This window comes from Urocitellus parryii, chromosome 3, assembly GCF_045843805.1.
Source record: "Urocitellus parryii isolate mUroPar1 chromosome 3, mUroPar1.hap1, whole genome shotgun sequence".
NCBI classification, from domain to species: Eukaryota; Metazoa; Chordata; class Mammalia; order Rodentia; family Sciuridae; genus Urocitellus; species Urocitellus parryii.
Window position 1 is genome coordinate 32,074,158 of NC_135533.1, and position 18,377 is coordinate 32,092,534.

General features: G+C 38.3%; 1 protein-coding gene across 3 annotated transcripts in view; it reads right to left on the reverse strand.

Moving 5' to 3' along the window:
- Positions 1-12,247: 12,247 nt before the first annotated feature.
- The window catches only part of Slc25a13 (solute carrier family 25 member 13), a 179,969-nt gene continuing 173,839 nt past the window's right edge, over positions 12,248-18,377 (reverse strand). For all 3 annotated transcript variants that reach the window (XM_026391539.2, XM_026391537.2, XM_026391540.2), the window contains 3 exons: positions 13,921-14,079; positions 13,729-13,819; positions 12,248-13,393 (listed from right to left, as the gene is read on the reverse strand). In XM_026391539.2, the coding sequence (XP_026247324.1) occupies positions 13,207-13,393; positions 13,729-13,819; positions 13,921-14,079 (437 nt within the window). In that variant the 3' untranslated portion in view covers positions 12,248-13,206. The remainder of the gene's footprint in view (positions 13,394-13,728; positions 13,820-13,920; positions 14,080-18,377) is intronic.

Sequence of the window (18,377 nt, forward strand, 5' to 3'; positions counted from 1 at the left end):
GTCTAATAGTTCTTGTGAGATAGCCTCCTCACTGGTCTCTCTCTGCTTCCTCCTTTCACTCCTCCAGTCCCTCGTGGATAGAGTCACCTGAGTGACGCTGGTAGACGCTGAATTCCTCTGCTCAAAACACGCAGGTGCCTTTCACATCGCTTGCAGTAAAGTCAAATCCTTTTAATGGCCTGCAGTCCCAGTATGGTTTGACCTTAACTCCGATCTTGTATCTTAGCTCTCTAATCTTAACTACCTGGGTCTTCTCACGCTTCCTTTGATACACCAAGCACATCCAATCACAGGGCCTCTGCACTAATTGTTTCTTCTATCTGGAATGCTGAAAGCATTGAGTTTATGAATCTTCATGCATGTATTTCAAAATTCCACCCTTTAATATAACGAAGGTCATTCCTCTGACTGATTTTTCAATTAACTTTTTAATCTGTGAAAGCAGCAAGCTGCTTGAAGGCCTAAGGTCAATGTCAGTATGAAAAAGCTGTAGTTTAAAACGGCAGTACCAACCACAAAAACAACAGGGGATGAGCTTAAAAACCTCTGACGATCCCCAGCAGGAAAAGCACGTAGAGAATTAAAAATTATAGGTAGAATTAAAATGAGAAAAAGTATGTTTTATGTTTTTTAGTGGGATATGATTTACATACACTAAATGCACAAATAATGTTTGCTGGTCAAGTTTAACAACTTTGTATACTCACGTAACCATCACATAAAACAAGATACAGAACATTTTAGTCAGCACAGAAAATTCTCTCATGGCCCTTTCCAGTAGCTGTTCTGATTTCTGCCATGACTTTCATGTCGAAACCTCATGAGCAAAATCATTCCATGTGTCCTATTTTATGTCTGAATCATATTGACACTCATTGGCTCGATATATTTTTTACATTCATTTGTGTGCTGAATATTTTGGTAACATATTCCTTTTTATTGCAGATTAGTATGCCATTTTACAATTATGCTGCAACTCACTCATTCACCCACTGATAACATTAGTGTTGTTTCCACTTTAAGGCCTTTTTATCTAACATCAATATGAACATTCATTAAAACTCAAATTCTTTTTGGAGGCAAATGTTTTCTTAGGTAAACACTATGAGTAGATTTCTGGGTCATATTCAAAGAATGTTTAATATAGAAATTTCAAAAGACAGTCAGGTGTAGTGGTGCACGCCTGTAATCCCAGTGACTTTGGAGGCTGGGGTAGGAAGATTGCAGGTTTGAGGCCAGCCTCAGCAACTTAGTGACATCCTGTCTCAAAAATTAAAAGAAAAAAAGAGAGAATCTCCAGTATCAAAATAAATAAATAAATACAAATTTTAAAAAATAAAGAAAATAGAAACTTCAAAAGAGTTCTACTGAGTGGCTATGTACCTTTTTGCATTCCCAATAAACATTAGCATTCCAAGTGGTCCACAGTGTCTCTGAAATTTGGTATTGTTGGTTTTTATTTTATTCAATCTGGCTAAAGAGAAGGTGGTAGTTAGCTGCAGATTTAGTTCATCTATCCTTGATGACTAATGATTTTGAGCAGCTTTTCTGTTCTTAGGGGTCATTCTTATAGAATGTTTTTATATGAAGAAATTTTCAATTTTGTTGAAATCTAATTTTTTACTCTTTTACAGTTAGTGATATGATCCTTCCAAGTCAATTTTTTCCTGCCACAATTCACAAAGATACTACTTTGTAGGGGTGGGTCGTGGCTCTGTGGTAGAGCTCTCACCTGGTATGTGTGAGGCACTGGGTTCAATCCTTAGCACCACATAAAAATAAAATAAAGGTATTGTGTCCACCTATAACTAATATATATATATTAATAAATAATATATATATATTAATAAAAAGATACTATCTTGTGTTTTTTTCTGGATGTTTTGTTGTTTTATCTATTTCATTTTAGTCTAAGATGAATCTTAAATTAATTTTTGTGTATGGGATGAAGTAGTGGTTAAGGCTGATTAATCTACAGGTATCCAGTAATTCTGGCAATACTTATTGGAGAGATCATTTTCTTTTAACTCATTAAGTAGCATCCTTGGTAAAAAGCCAATTGACCATATATGTATAGCTATACCAATGAATCCTCAATTCTATTTTATTGACCAACTTGTCTTTCTTTACCACATTGTTTTGACTACAGTAACTTTTTATCAAGTCTTAACATCTAGTATTATAAGTACTATGACTTTGTTATTAATCCTGAAAAAAAAATTTAAATCTCTTCTAGGTCTTTGGTGTTGGCACATGAATTTTAGAATCATTGTTTAATTCTTTTTAAAAAGTCTATTGCTTTTACTTTGAGATTTCATTAGAACTATATTTACATTTGGAAGAATAGACATCTCAAAAATGTTGAGTCTTGCAATTCATGAACAGAGTATATCTTTTCATTTACTGATTCTTCTTCAAGTCCACCAGTGTTTTCAATATGTGGATATCTTTTTAAAGACTTATTTTTACTTATCTACACTTTTATTCTACTGTAAATATTATTTTTTTTTCAAATTTTATTTTCCAAATTTTTTGCTTGTTTGTATAAATAAAGTTTGTTTTGGATGTTGATCTTTTATTTTGCAACCTTGCCAAATATACTTATAATTTATAGGTTTTTGTAGATTCCATTGGTTATGTGTACACATTTATGCCATTTGAGAACAGTACAACATTTAAATCTTGCCTCCCAATCTTTATTTTATTTATTTATTCTTATGTGGTGCTTAGGATTGAACCCAGAGCCTTACAAATACAAAGCAAACACTGCTGCTGAGCTACAACCCCAACCCCTTCCCAATCTTTATCTGTTTTTCTTTTCCTCTTTCTCCATCTCTCCCTCCCTGTAGCACTAGCTGGGACTTCCAGATCAGTGTTGTTGAAGAGATGTGAACTGACATACCTTGCTAGTATACAAGAGTTTCAGTGTTTCACCATTACCAGATGAAAAACATTGTATTCTATTCTCAGATTGTTGAGAGGCTTTATCCAGTATGCACTGCGTTTTATCATGTGCTTCTTTCCAGTATCTATTGATATGATCCTTTATTCTGATAATGTAAATGATACTCATTGACTCTTTAAAAGTGATAATTCAACCTTGCTATCTTAGGATCAACTTCATTTGACCAATATGCATTATCTTTTTAATATATTGGTAGATTCTATGTGCTCATGATTTCTTAAGGGTCTTCCCATCATCGTTTCTGCAATTTTCTATTCTTCTACTGTCTTTGTCAGGTTTTAGTAACATGTTATGCTCATATGATGAGTTGAGAAATGTTCTGACACCTTGTATTTTTTGAAAGTGCATAATGTTGGCATTATTTCCTCGCTAATGTTTGATGGAATTCACCAGTGAGTTCATCTGGCTCTGGAGTTTTATTTGTGGAGACATTTTTGCTAACAGATTCATTTATTGAATAAAAATAGTCTACTTAGGTTTTCTATTTAGTTTTGGTTTCATTTTGGTAAGTTGTTTTCATAAGTTCTGCTTTTCAAGAAATGCATTCAATTAAATTGTCAATTTTGTTAATGTAAAGGTGCCCATAGTACCTCCTCCTACCTTTTAATGTAAATAGAATTATAGAGCTATTTTCATTTTATTTCCTAATGCTGGTAAGCTGTGCTATCATTAGGGATAGCTATCAATTTTATTCATCTGTTCTTGGAATGAATTTTTGAAGTTGGTAGATTGTTTTTCTATTATTTGTTCATGTTTTCTTTCTTCTTTGAGTTAAATTTTCTCTTCTTTTTTCTTCATAAAGTAGAGACTATACTATTGATTATAACCACATTTTCCCCTAAAATAAGTCTTTGAGGTTAAAGAAATTCTTCTTAATAGTGCTTTTACTGCATCCCACACATTTTAATATGTTATGTTTTCATTATCATTCTGTTAATATATTTCCTAATATTCGTTGTGATGTATTATTTGACTTTTAGGTTTTTTAAACGAGTGTTGTTTAATTTCCAAACATTTGGAAAACTTCCCAGATATATCTATTTTTATTTCTAGTTTGATTCTGCTTAGTAAGAAAACACATAGAATAAGAAATACCCTGTATTTCAAATCCTTTAAAATTTCTTAAGATTTGTGCTATAGTTTTGCATAAGGTTTAGCTTGGTAAACGTTCCATGTGTACTAAAAAGGATAAATTCCTCAGATGTTTGGTATGTGGTTCTAGAAATATTGTATATTTTCTATATATTTAATCCATCACTGAGAAGGCAATGTTAAAATACCAAACTGCGGTTGTAAATTTGTCTACTTAATCATTTCTTTCTCTCCATTTTTTATTTATGAGTTTCGAATCTCTGTTACTAGATACATCCATATTTAGGTGATGATATGAATGTTCTTAACAAATTGACCCTTTTATTATCATGATGTCTCTCTCTAGTGTCCTTTTATTTCAGCCTAAAAGGACTCTCCTTAGCATGTTACAGGATGGGTATGCTAATCACACACTCAAGTTTTGCTCATCTGGGAATGCCTTTTCTCCTTCATCTTTGAAGAATAATTTTATCAGTCATGGCATTCTCATTGATAGTTTTATTTTTTCAATCAACACTTCTAATATCCTATCCTACTGCCTTCTGGCCTCCACTTTTTCTAATGATAAATCAAATGCTCAACCTTAGGGAGGATCCTCTGTGTGTGAAGAGTTGCTTCTCTATTGCTGCTTGCTTTCTCCCCAATCTTCATGCATTTTGCTTCTTTTTTGTATATTACTGCATTGGTACAATAGCCAGTCTTTTACATAAAATATGACATAAGGTATACGTTTTTGTGGATACCCTTTATCAGCTCAAACTTCCTTTCCATCCTGGCTAGTGAGAAAATTTTGGTTTGAATTTCGCTGAATGTCTTTTCTGAATCTAGGTCAGATAATCATGGTTTATTTATTTTTAATTTTTTTTTTTTGTGTGTGTGTTACTGGGGATTGAACCCAGGTGCATGGTACCATTGAACTATATCCCCAGCCCTTTTAATTTTTATTTTGAGATGGAGTCTTGCTAAATTGCAGAGGCTGGCCTTGAACATGCAATCCTCCTGCCTCGGCTTCTGGAGTCACTGGGATTATAGGTTTGTGCCACTGTGCCTGGCATGGTTTATCTTTTAAATCAGGATATTAATTAGGTTTTGTTTGTTTGTTTTGATACTGAGGATTGAACCAGGGCTGCATCACCAACCCTATTACTTTTTTCCTTCTTTCTTTCGTTTTTGAGACAGGGACTTAGTAAGTTGCCCAGATTTCCCTCAAAACTGTGATATTCCTACCTTACCTCACAAGCCACAGGATGTGCCACTATGCTGTAACATTAATTTTGTTGGTTTTTTTTTTTTTAGACACAATACCTTTATTTATTTTTATGTGGTGCTGAGGATTGAACACAGTGCCTCACATGTGCCAGGCAAGCGCTCTACTACTGAGCCACAACCCCAGCCCCACATTAGTCAATTAATGCATTAGGAAAAAGAAGGAAGAGATAAAGAAAGAAAAAAAATGAAAAAGAAGAAAGAAAACTACAGTTGACTTACGCTTCTGTGACGAACCCAGAGGGATATCATAGATCACCCCTTTTACATGTTGTTGCATTCAGGTTGCAAAAATGTTTTCAAGAATATTTGTCTCTGCAAGGGACATCAGTCTGTAATTTTGTTTTGTTCTCATTTTAATATCTTATTTGATTTGGCAATACTGTACTCCTAAAATGAGTTGGGAAGGTATCCCTCTCCTTCTGTTTTCATGCATCCTAGATCACCCATTGATCTATACCCCAGCTTCCCCCTACCTTTTTGAGTGTATGGATTATTTATAGGAGCTTTCCTAATTGCCTGTTGCTGGTTCCATCAACTATTATTTTGGGGTCTGTTTATACTGATAGGTTTTTGCTTTGTTATGGTTTATATTTTATTATTGGTAATCATTACTATTTTTTATTTGGGCATTGTGAATATTATCTTGTACACTGGGATTTTGTTGTATCCGTTTAAGTAGTATTGAACTTTGTTCTGACCAATAGTTAGGTTAGTTGGAAACAGCTAGGTCCTTGTGAGACTTGCTTTAAGCTTTCAGGGTAGTGCAGCCCTTACAGCCAGGGCTCATTTGGCTGTTACCCATAATATGACACTCTTCTGAAGATTCTACTTGATGTTCTACATATTATATGGACTCCCCCTCTGGCTGGAGAGAATAGAAACCATTTCCCTTCTGGAAGTTCCAGAATTTTCCTTCTTTCTCCTTTCCAATGATTCCTTCCCAAACCTCGGATAGTTACTTTCTTCTCACAAATGAGTAGGTCAGTGCTTAGCCAAACACTAGAGATAACCCTGCAAAACTCCAGAGCTGTCACTTGGACCAAGTCCCACCTGTTGGGCACTTCATCTTTCAAATTCAGCCACCTTGGTCTCCTTGATCCCCATCTCTTCAATTTGGGGAGACTGCTGCTGGGCTGGTTGGGTTCTCCTTCCCTGCATGGAACTGCCTTCAGGCAGGAAGCTGATGCCACAATAGGTTTCATCTTGTTTCCTTGCTCCCCAAACTCACAATGCTGTTTTTGCCTCATACCCAACATTTGGAAAACGTTGGACCATATAGTTTTGTCATTTTCTAGCATTCCTTACTATTCTATCATGTCCAGAAACAGAAATCTCCCCGAGATGTCATTTTTAAGACAGGAGAGAAAGAAGGAGCATTATAAAGAAAAGAGGGGTGATGAGGGAAAGAAAAGAAAGTAAGAGAGAAAGAAAGAAAAATGAAAAAGAAGAAAGAAAACTAAAACTCAACGTCTATAGATGCGAAAACAATGAATATTTACATTGGGGGCATCAATAATTCATTGCTACAGTGTTCTGAAAAAAAAATTGAACACCTTTAAAAGAGAGCAGTTATTCTTTAAATACAACTTATGCCAATGCAATTCGTATCATAATTTTTATAACTCAACCAGATATGTGTGTGGTTAGAAGGCTTAGTTATTAAATCAAGACACGACACTTTCTAAGTTGAGTGAAAGGAAATAATGCCATGATTAAATTTACCAAAAAGAGACAGAATTAATGATTTCTCTACCTTCATTCTCACACAGGCAAACTAAAGAGAAGAAAAATCAAAAAAAAATATTTTTTTATAAGTAGAGGTTAAAGGGTAACTTGAAGTTTCAGGTTAGGTGTGACCTGATTCTTCAATTGGAAAGAATGAGATATACATTCTCCTTGTGGGACAGGATGAAGGCTGAGACTGAATTGTGCAGAATCTCTACTTTTCTTGGCAATGAATTAAAAAAAAAAAAAAATACTGGCTTCAGTCCTCTCCTGAAGAAAACAAGGATGTCTTTTTTGACTTCTTCATTCTCCTGTTTTTCTTTTTGTTCTCCTGATTTTACTATAATAGAGATTAAGCCTATTGCAACATCCAAATGAAGAGTTTATCATAAAAAGTGACCTCTTAGCTGCTAATTGTTGGGAGAAAAAAATTCTGATTATTAAAGCATATTACTGTCCTAAGAATTTACGTAGGTAATTTCCGCTTCAATATAGAAATTTGCTTTCTGAAATATATCACCCCGTAGAGAATAGAATGAGGATATTAAATTTTTAATGCTTTCATAAAAATTTTGCCCAAAATGGAACAAAATGTAAATTTTTGGTATGGGTTGGTTAGTAATCTGCTCTCATTTATGTAAGAATGGGGGACAAATGCAGTGGTAGATATCTCTTCTTAACTTCAGGGCTAGCAGGAAACTTGTTGCAAGTACAATAAGACTTTTCCACCATTAGTGGTGATGGAGATTTCATATCCAAAAGTAATTTCAGCAAATTCCACATCCTGTAAACCGTCTCCATTCCCTCCAGACACACTTTGAGGCCAAGTACCCATAGATATTTACTTTTATTTTCCATTATTTCCAACTCTTGTTGAAGAACGAAAAGCATTTTCTAATTAGCAGAGATTTTTAAGATGGTACAATTCAGTTTGCATCATATCACATTGCACCGAAACAGTTTGTAAATTTACCTCTGCTTTTTTCCACATTACCTTCAATTTTACACCCGTGGGGCAAATGCTTTAAGTTTACCTTAATCCTCTCTTTACTGACTTTAATAGGCTGTAAAATAGTTTAAGAGGAACCTCAAAAGGCTTGTAGGGATTCACCTGGTCCTCAGGCTCTGGAACTCTTTGAGGTAGCAAATGTACTTTCTATGATAAATAATCAGAGATCACTCTTCCTTCTACTTTAAACCATGAATGATACATCTGAAACTGAGAACTGGGGATAACATAAAACCCTGGACAAAGACTGACATAAGGACCTTCTATATTGAGTTTTACTGAGAAATCTTCACAGGGAGGTCAGGCAGCCCTGAGTCTTGGATTCAAGTTTGAGCTTCATCTCTAGCCACAGAAAGACTGTGGTCAAGAAACTTAATCCAAGTCTTGGTTTCCTTGTTTTTAACATGGGGAAAAGAATGGTACCCACCACAAGGGTGGCTGAGAAGATTAAATGACATCATGGCTGCCGTGGATAGCTCATCTTTAATGAGTTCTTAGAGGTCAAAGAACTCTGGGGTGGAGGCAGAATTGCCCTCCTCTCTGGCTTGAAAGCAGCCCACGAAGGGACGACAGCAAGAGTTGGGATTAGTAGGTAAGAATGGTGAGGGAGCAGTGATGGGAGATGTGGAAGGATGTTTTTAAGTCAGCCTTTTCTCATTAAGCTATATTTCTTTTTCCCAACCTGTCAGGACAGATTTGTGCAATAGTCTGTCCTGAGAACTCAAAATCACCCTAAGAACTGCTTCCTTGCAAAATGCAGCATCCTCTTAACATTCTGTCCAAAGCAGCAGTGGGCGCTGGAGCCTTGGTGGCCAGACCAGTAGTGTGTTGGGGTGTGTGTCTGTAACCCAGAAGAAGTGAGTCTCAGACAAGCACAATTACTGTGTCTTCTTAATTTTCCTTCTAAAGTTATTTGAGGGGACTGTGGTTTTGCCTTGAGCAAAACCCCCTTAACAGCCGGGAATCTCAAAGCAAACAACATTATTTTATTAGGTTTCTCCAGCAGATGAAAGCAGAGTGTTCCATTTGGACTCTTTTTGGAGTCAATTAATGCATTAGGTAAAAAACCCTCTGAAAGAGAGTTCCTGCTGTCCTCAGCAGCCTCTAAGAGAAACCGTGAGGAACAGAGAAATGAGCTGTAGACAGACATTCATATGTATTCATTGATAAGAAATAACTATTGTCATGATACATCTCAGCCCCAATGCAACATTCACCTCAAAGGATGTGATATTTTTAAAAGCTTTCTTTTTTCAGAATTACCAGGGAAATTAAAATTAAGAGTTTATTTTACAATTCCTGATTTAAAGTAACCAATGAATTAAAACTGATTTGAAATAGCTATGGTTGCTGTAGTAAGATTTATCTAAAGTAAGTGACCAAAACATAAGACTATGATTGTTGTCAGTTATGGTTTTAACTCTAGCAACAGAAAAGACCTGTAAAGGATATCGTGGGGGGGGGGGTGGGATACACTTCTCAGAAATTCATCCATCCACCTATTCATGAATCCCTCAAAAATCAGAAACAAGAGGACACCAGGAAACTAAAAGGCCATCCTTGCCCTTATGGATCCCTATCTGGACTTTGATACTGAAAACTGCCAGAGTTGTGAAAACAGAGGTGATAATCAATGCTGGCAGATGCCTCCAACATTGAGATGAGGAAGTGAATTTCCCAACACCTGTGGTCTTCTTAATACCCGAAGCAGAACTCTTTGGTGAGGACTGTTCCCCAAAGGTAAAACAAAAAGCACACACCCCTTTGTGGGAAAAGCCATTTGTGGAAAGAACATTTCACTGCTCCGACTAGGGAACATGTCTTTTAAAAATCTTTGGAAAAATCCACATCCTGAAAGCATTTGATTACCCTGAATTTAAAATGGGATTTTGCTCGGTGGCAAGGATACAAATTCGTCCCCACAAGTATGGCTTCTGTGGTTAAAGGCACAAGATGACTTTGAGGGAGGGTTTATCTAGAAGGTTGATAAACGGGGCCATAAGACAGGATTCTTCTAATTCCACCACTGGAGATCCTCCCTCCTTCTACCTGATGAATTCCAATGTGACTTGCATTCTGAATACCTAGTCCGAGGAGGTTACAAACAGTTTCAAGCACAATTTGTTCCCGTTTTCACTCCCCGCTCACTGAGTTATGTGCTGTTAAACATTGCCAGGAGACTGTCAAAACGTAAGCATCCCGAGGTTTACATAGGCCACACCATTAAATAACATATAAGCACAAAATTTTAAACATTGTTTTGCAGCAATGGTAAATATTTTAGCTAAGTAAAAACTGAAGCTTGAAATGCAATAAGCATTTAAATGACTCTTTGCTGTGCCAGAATTCTTACTTTCCCTGTGCGACCCTGGCTGCTGGGATTAAGGCGACCCCGGGGAGCTTGGAAAATGGTTGTGGGTTATGAGGTGCAGCAGGGGCTTGGCGACAGTGTGCCACCCAGCCTCAAGAAACCCAGCCACGACTGGAACCCAAGAATCAGTGTGCTCACTTTGTGGTCAGCTTCACATTTTTTCCTCTCTTTGTAAAAAAAAAAAAGCTGCTACGAAAAGTCAGGCCTGTCCCCCACCCCTCAAGTAATCATGAGGTGGACCAAGAGCAGAGCTGAAAGACTCCAGGCCTGGAGGAGCAGGGGAGCCTGGTCCCCTTGGGTGGGCATGTAAGCACGTGGCAGTGACACGCCTTCAGTTCTTCAGCCTCAAGGGGGGAAACTGCGGAGGTACTGACAGCCGCCGCACCACTGCCGACATGTTGTGCTGTCACTTTGGGAAGAAGGGAAACCCAGAACAAATTTCACGTGGTTTTCACCACATGGTGATTGCAGTCCTATTCAAGGCATGTCATAGTCACGCCACCCACTGAGCAGAACTCAATGGAAATTAGGCCTCCTTCAAAGTCTCTAAGTCACCGCCTCTCCCCAAGCAGAATAAGCCAAGGATTTTAAAGCAATGCAGACAATGTGGCCCTATCTCCATTGGCTTCCTGGGGCCTCTGGCTTCTCCTCAGGTCGGGATAACTCTAAGTGAAGCCATGATGCTCTCCCATCACATGCCACAGCTCATAAAGAAGCAGGCAGGGGCAGTGCACCGTTTATGAGATTTAGATCAGTGTTTTTGCCATGAAAATTTGATATGCTATAAAATCTCAAGCAAGTGAAGAAAAGGAATGCAGAGATTCAAGGACTTTTCTCCATACTCAAAAGCCCAAAGTTAAAGTGCCCGTTCACTATAACACCATTCACATTTCAGAGACATATTTGGAGTTTTATGATTGGTCTTTTAGATTAACAATATAGGTATTTATCACTTATCACATGGGGCAGAGGGATGGAGGGATTGGCTCAGCCAAACAGTCATGGAATGAGCCATGTATGCTTTTTTTTTTTTTTTTTTTTTTTGGTGGTGCTGGAGATTAAACCCAGGGCCTTGTGCATGCGAGGAAAGCACTCTACCAACTGAGCTACATCCCCAGCCCCCATGTATGCTTTTGTCCTATTCTCTCTCTCTCATACACACACACACACACACTCATATAATGCACACACATCAAAGGCTAATGTACAATGTTGATTCTAATTTTAAACTATAACTTTGAATGTGTCAACCTGCAGGAACAGGGACTGAAAAATGGCTGTTTTGTATGAAGAGAAACTTAATGTTTGTACAAACCACCGATAAATTAATCAGTAGCATTTTTGGTAGCAAGATGGCAGCTGAAAAAGACCGACTCTAAATTCTGTTCAAGGTAAGTTTCTTTCCCCAAATCATTATAGTGCTAGCCAAATAATAGAAAATAGAAGATATGGTAGCATACAGTTTTGGTAGGATGTGGAGTTAGATGAGAAAATACAAATGCCATTCCATCCCAGTTTTCATGTCCAACTTCTCCTGAAACTTTATACTACTTTAATGGTTATGATAAGAAACTGCCAAAAGTGTCAGGAGTGACTAGAACAAAAATGTTAGTTTGCCAGTTCTTTGCTTATCTAGGGTCAATGTAGTTTTTCTTGTAACCAGGAAAATGAGGGTACGCATGACCTTGAGAGAGCATGCCAATATGAACCCAATCCTCCTCAACATGCAGAACGGAATCCACTAATGACAACTGCTGTAGTCATTCACTACACAACACACACATACACAAGAGAAAATGGTTCGATAGCATTAAAAATAGTTTATTTCGACCTTAACAAACACATGAGCCTCTGACCATTATGCAAGGCACCACAAATTAAATTAAAAACTTATATTAGAATATATTTGTCTGACATGATTTAAGACAGAAAGTGGATTTTAAAAGCAAATGGGCACCAACTATTGGGATGGGGAGGGGTTTAGGGCCAGTACCAGCAATAGGGTGCATGAATTTTTCTATAGTGTTTATTGAAACAGGCAGTAATCAGCATGAGTGCATCATATGAACAGTTATTCAAAATAATTAGCACATCCAGGAGCGGGACTGTGTCTCAGTTTCTCTGTCTATATTATCAAATGCCAAAAGCACTTCCTTAAAGTGCAAAAACTTTCCCCTAGCAGTCTTGGTACCAGTAACAGAATATGATTACTAAACATCTCCAATGTGGTTTTCATTACAAAAAACATGTTTCACATAAAAGCTTCATAATACAATCCAGAGACAAAATTTGTGCATGTTTAAAATTTGAATCCTGGCTGGCTATTTCTGATATTTTTTTCACTTCTTCCAGTGTTTTTCATTTTTATAAATATGCACGCAGCTTCCTACCAATTTAAACATGCTCGGAACCTTTTGCTCTGAGAACCATGATTGCCTTTCAGCAGCCTCTCTGGGACCATCATCTCAATCCAAGACGGGGAGCCTTAATCTCTAATCTCCTTCCTTGAATCATGTTAGGGTCGACCAATCTGAGCATATGTCAGATTTGAACCAAGGTTTGTAGGCAGAGGTCCAGAGAATAATAAGGAATAATTCCACTATGATCTGGTTGACAAAAAACACAAAAATGAATGAACTGGCTTTATAGAAAGCCTCGACCTGAATTCAAACAGGAGACGGACATGAAAGGAATGAAGCCTTGCTTCAGTCCAAGATGGGGCATTCTTACTGCTGTACCAACCACCAAACAAGCAATATCCTCGGGCCAGTCACCCTATGGGCCTCCACTGAGCCCTTCTGAGGTAGATGTTGATGGCTTGAAGAGAGGTAGGTAAAGTCCAAATTTGTTTTCAATTCCTGCAAATGTTGCAACGGCTAGCTTATAGCCCCCAACGTGATCAGGATTAGGAGCAGGCAGTGTGATCCTAGATTTAGGAACTGGCTCGGATCCCATGGGTTTTCTGAAAGAAGCGTAAACAGAGTAAAAAAATCTGAGTTTTTTTGTTTATTTTGCATGCAACATAAAGGAGCTGTTGAAGTCTTGTCAGCTATATGTTCCCCTTTGTATGTGAGTCTTTGTGTGTGTGTGTCGTGCTGGGGATTGAACCCAGAGCCTTGTGTATTCGAGGCAAGCACTCTACTGACTAAATTATATCCCTAGCCCTTCTATGTTCCCCTTTTGAATGACCTTGTCAATGTTTCTTAAATCCTTCTCTGTTTTAACATAGGGTCTGATGCACTTTTGTCAATAACAACTGAGGATTTGATGTAGCCACAAATTTAGCATGATACTTACACTCCTCCAAAATCAATGTAGAACCATCGCTGTAGCAATTCATAAGTCAGCAAAGTGACACCAAACTGGGGTGAGGATCGAAATACACGAGCTTTGGAAAAAAAAAAAAACAGGGACAGAACAGATATCATTAGATTTTTAAAATATTTACCTGATACCAAAGGGTTAGTTAAGAACCAATTACTTCCGTACCACCAGCTCCTTTCCACAAAGCTTTTGGGCCTTCTTCCCGCAGGATCTTTCTGAAGCAGTCTATCACTCCGCTGTAAGTGGTTTGGCCAGCCCGGGCGGCCACCTGTAATCTAGTCTTGATAACATCAGCAGGGGTCACTAAAGATGCCGCAGGCATACCTGTAGGAGACAGGCAACACCATCTCAGTCTGGTCACATTCTCACTATATAAAAATAACTGTGCTTTGAACTGCTGGCCGTGAAAAGAAAGTTAAGAGGCTGAGGCAATAAAATGCCCGTTTCACTGTCCTCTCTGGGCAGCACAGCCGGCCTGTGCACCTGCCTCCCCCTGCTCCCCTCCCCCAGCCTGCTTTTGTTATGTTCTTATTCTTAAATATTTAATAATACCAAGGAATCACCCATCAGTAACACACTTAAGTGGCCTAGAATGAATGTAAGTGATTCCTAAAGTATTTTTGCTTTCCTGTTGAAATCTGAACCTCACAAAGTTATTAGGGCTGATTTTTCAGAGGTGGGGTTTTCTGTATTTACCTAGCTTTCTGGCAGCCAGCTGTCACAGCAGGCTCCTTCTCTCACACATCCAATGGCCCTACCTTCCAAACCCCAACCTCTCCCTTATACCAGAAAAAGACTTTGCTGATAGCTAAACAAACACCATGTGTGTGTGTATGTGGGTAGGGGAAGGGGTGGGGGAGACTCCACAGATAACCCCATAGGATTCCTTTTTGCAAAGACTGACATCTCCAAAAAAATATCTGACAGAAGGCTTAAAATTTATACTGGCGAATCATCAATGAAAAAGGAACAACAACAACAAAAAACCCTCCCAAAATTACCAATGGGAAATTTTTCTACAGTCATTTTATCCAAAATGGGGCAGCCCATGTTTAGATTTTTTAAAAGCGAGACTGTGCTCAGAAGACACTGTCTCTTATGGTTTTATTACTTTTCCATTATGAACCTATTCCAAACCAAATTGGTCAAATGCAGATGCATAAATCTCCTTTGCTTTTTTTAAGGCTTAATAATTCTGTAAGAATTTCTGTCCAAACCAACATGGTCTGGCTCATAACTATATCTCATCCTTCTAACAGACAGTTTTAAAATTATAGCTTGAGTGTGAAAGTGTGTGTATGTGTGTGCATGTGCATGTGTGTGTCTAGGTAAATCTGCATGCTCCACGTTTGCTTTCATGTTACAACAGCAGTTTTCCCCTTCCACCTCCACTCAGCTCCTCCCATGTTAATCTTGGGTAACAGTTGTTACAAAACACACCACAATTTTACATGTGAAAAGCTCACTTTATATCCAATGCTTCACAGAGTAAGTCACACTGAGTTTCCTATTAGCTTGGAGGAATTATTTTAACTTCGAGCCAGGAATTTATCCTCCAGCATAATGGAAGGAAACATGAAAAATGCTTAGAAACCCACTGTGTTCACACCACTGATTTTGCTTTACTTCCTGGTTTAGAAAGAGTTTAGCAGGCAGTCGGCTTTAGACATGCAATCAAATCCTTCGTACAGCGGTGGGCATGCATGTCCGAGTGTTGCTATGAAATGCTTAGGAGCAGTGAAATGGGTAAGAAGTTCCCGGTCTGCTACTTCTCATAAACAGTTCCTTGTCATAAAAAGAGAAGTATCGGGGAGGGGGAAACAGGGAGAAAAGACACTGATTACTAGAATAAAAATGCCCAAAGAAATGTCTAGGCTACTTAGCAAGCTTGTCTGACAGAATTTGATGCTTCAGGGATACTGGAAATGTGGTAACCCCAGAGGAGATTAGGGGACAGGGCGACATCTTCCAGGATCCTCAACAGAGAGGACACTGGCAGCCTGTCTGATTCTTCAACGATGAGACAAATGTGCAACCCAGATGGCCAACCACCACCTTTGGGACAGGAAAAATGTGGGTGCTCCTCTGCTAAGAGTGTTTAAGGGGGCCAGCAATCGAAGAGTGGAAGAAAATGTGTCTGGAAAGTACAGTTTTGGGGCCTGGGTCAACGTTAATTTTCATAGATATCCCATTAATATTTTTTTAAAATGTGTTTATGGTTTAAAGATTAATATGTGTTTATTTTAGGTCAAGGATAAGAGTTTTCCAAATTTCCTTTCCATCCTTACCTATATTATCTACCTGCTACGTCTGGTTCTGAGGTGTGTGATGAAGTTCCTTTTTAGGAACAAGAAAGCTTGTTCTCCTTAGTCTTTTAAGCCGAGATCTGATATGCTGATAATACACAGAGGTTGATGATGGTATCTCTGTAGTGGATTTTATCCTTTTATGTATAAAATGTCTTTATGCTTCTGAATGCTATTTTAACCCCCAAATTCTATATAGTCTGACGTTAATATTCCTATGCTTGCTTACTTTTGGCAATTGCCTGGAACATATTTTTCAATCCAATCTCTTTCAATCTTTCCATGTCATTGTTCTCAGAGTTTCAGATGACTAGATGCTCTTTCAAAACTCATCTGAAAATGCTGTTTTTCCCCCCTAGGGGCACTGAATCCATTCCCATCTATTGTGGCAATTGGACTCATTTCTGATATCCTATATTATGCTTTCTATTTTCTCTGCTTCTAGTTACTTACCTTTTGATTTCTCACCTTTCCTGAGTAAATTTATTTAAGTAGTCCATGCATCTATCACACACATGTCCATCGAAAGGTGTACCAACCCTCAGTGTTTGCATCCTGCTCCAGCAAGGTGAGGATTCAATTCTTTCACTCCTGTCCCTTTACTTCATCTGTCTCCCAACAACCCTTCTTGTATAATAAACACACATACCAAAGTCTGCACTAATTTAGGCCTGTGGCAGACTTAACTTCTGTTTGTTCTGTCTCAAATACGCCACATTGTCCTCCTCCTCAAAATCACTCTGCATCTGGCTGCAGAGAAGGTCTGTGAGGGGTAACCTTGGAGTGACTGCATGTGCAAAGACTAAGCACCTGGGAACATAATCACAGTGTAAGACCCTCCATGGCTTTTTTTTTTTTTTTTTTTTTGGTACCAACGATTGAACCCAGGATTGCTTAAACACTGAGCCATATCCCCAGCCCTTTTTATGTTTTTTTTTATTTTGAGACAGGGTCTAAGTTGCTGAGGCTGGCTTTGAATTTGTGGTCCTGTCCTCCTGCCTCAGCCTCCTGAGCCTCTGGGATTACAGGCATGAGCCACTACACCTGGCTCTCTCTGGCATTTTGAAGGTGTTCAGTTGTGCAGATGTGAGAAGTCCATCTTCTGTTATTAATTTCTGTTTTCTGTCCTCCTCTCCTTATTTCTTCTCCCCAGGGAACTCTCATTAAGTACTTGTTAGATCTTCTGGATTAATTCTACAGGTCTCTTAAATTTTCTCTTATTTCCCATCTTTCTATTTTTGTTTCGCATTCTAGAGTTCTTCCCATGTCTTTATTTTCCAGGTGTCTAGCTTGGTCTTTCATCACGGCCATTCATTTTATCATTCAGAATGATCTCTTGATTTTTAATTTTGACGATCCTTTCATTAATTTTCAAGAAAGCTTCCTTAATGATTATTCCCTTCAAATCCCTCTGAGGACCCTAATTATAGTTCTTAAAAGTTCTCTTCTGTTCCTTGAACTGCCTGTTTTCTCTGTAATTCTTCAGTTTACTTGCATGTTGCTCCTTCCTGAAGACCCTTGGCTGTTCACTGATATTCAAGTTCAAAGGCTATGCTGATTAGTACTTTATACTAAGTCATTGGTTATCATCTACCATGCTCTGGGCTGGCTTCGCCCATAGGGGCTCTCTCCTGAATGAAAGCATCTTCTCTGTGCAAGGTGCCTTAGCAAGCTGGTAGGACAGAAACGTTTCAAACCACTGAAATGTGGAGGCTTCTCTCTATTGGTAGAATTTATTTTCTACTTCTATGGGAAAGAGCTGCCATTAATTTATGTTTTTCTGCAACACTGATCTGGAATTACCTTATGTCTTGCCCTACTTTCTTTCAGTTCTTACACAGGCCCCTTTTTTTATAACGCAGTTCTAAGTTTCTAACCTGCAGACAAGTGTTGCCTGAAGCTCTCGATGACAAGGGGAGAATGGCCATGCCAGGCCATCCTGCCACACAGCAGCTCTCTAACTCATGGTGTAATTTACCTTGCACCTGCACCTCCACCCTATGCATTCTTTTTGTTTTGTTTTGTTTTGTTTCCTTGGTACTGGGGATTGAACCCAGGGCTTCTGAGCATGAGGCAAGTGCTCTGTCACTGAGTGCATCCTCAGCTCCACTCCAGGCATTCCCATATTCATTCAGTGGTGAAAATGCTCCCTTTTAGCCCTTACATTGTAAGTAGTTTTTCCTGCCAGGGTTTTGGAATGTGGCATCATTCAGTCTAGCTTCAGAGTCTGAATATGGTTAATTTTCTAGGGCCAATAAGGAAAGTATTAAAAATGTATTTTATGGCATTGTAAGGTATTTCAGAGGAGAGAAAAAT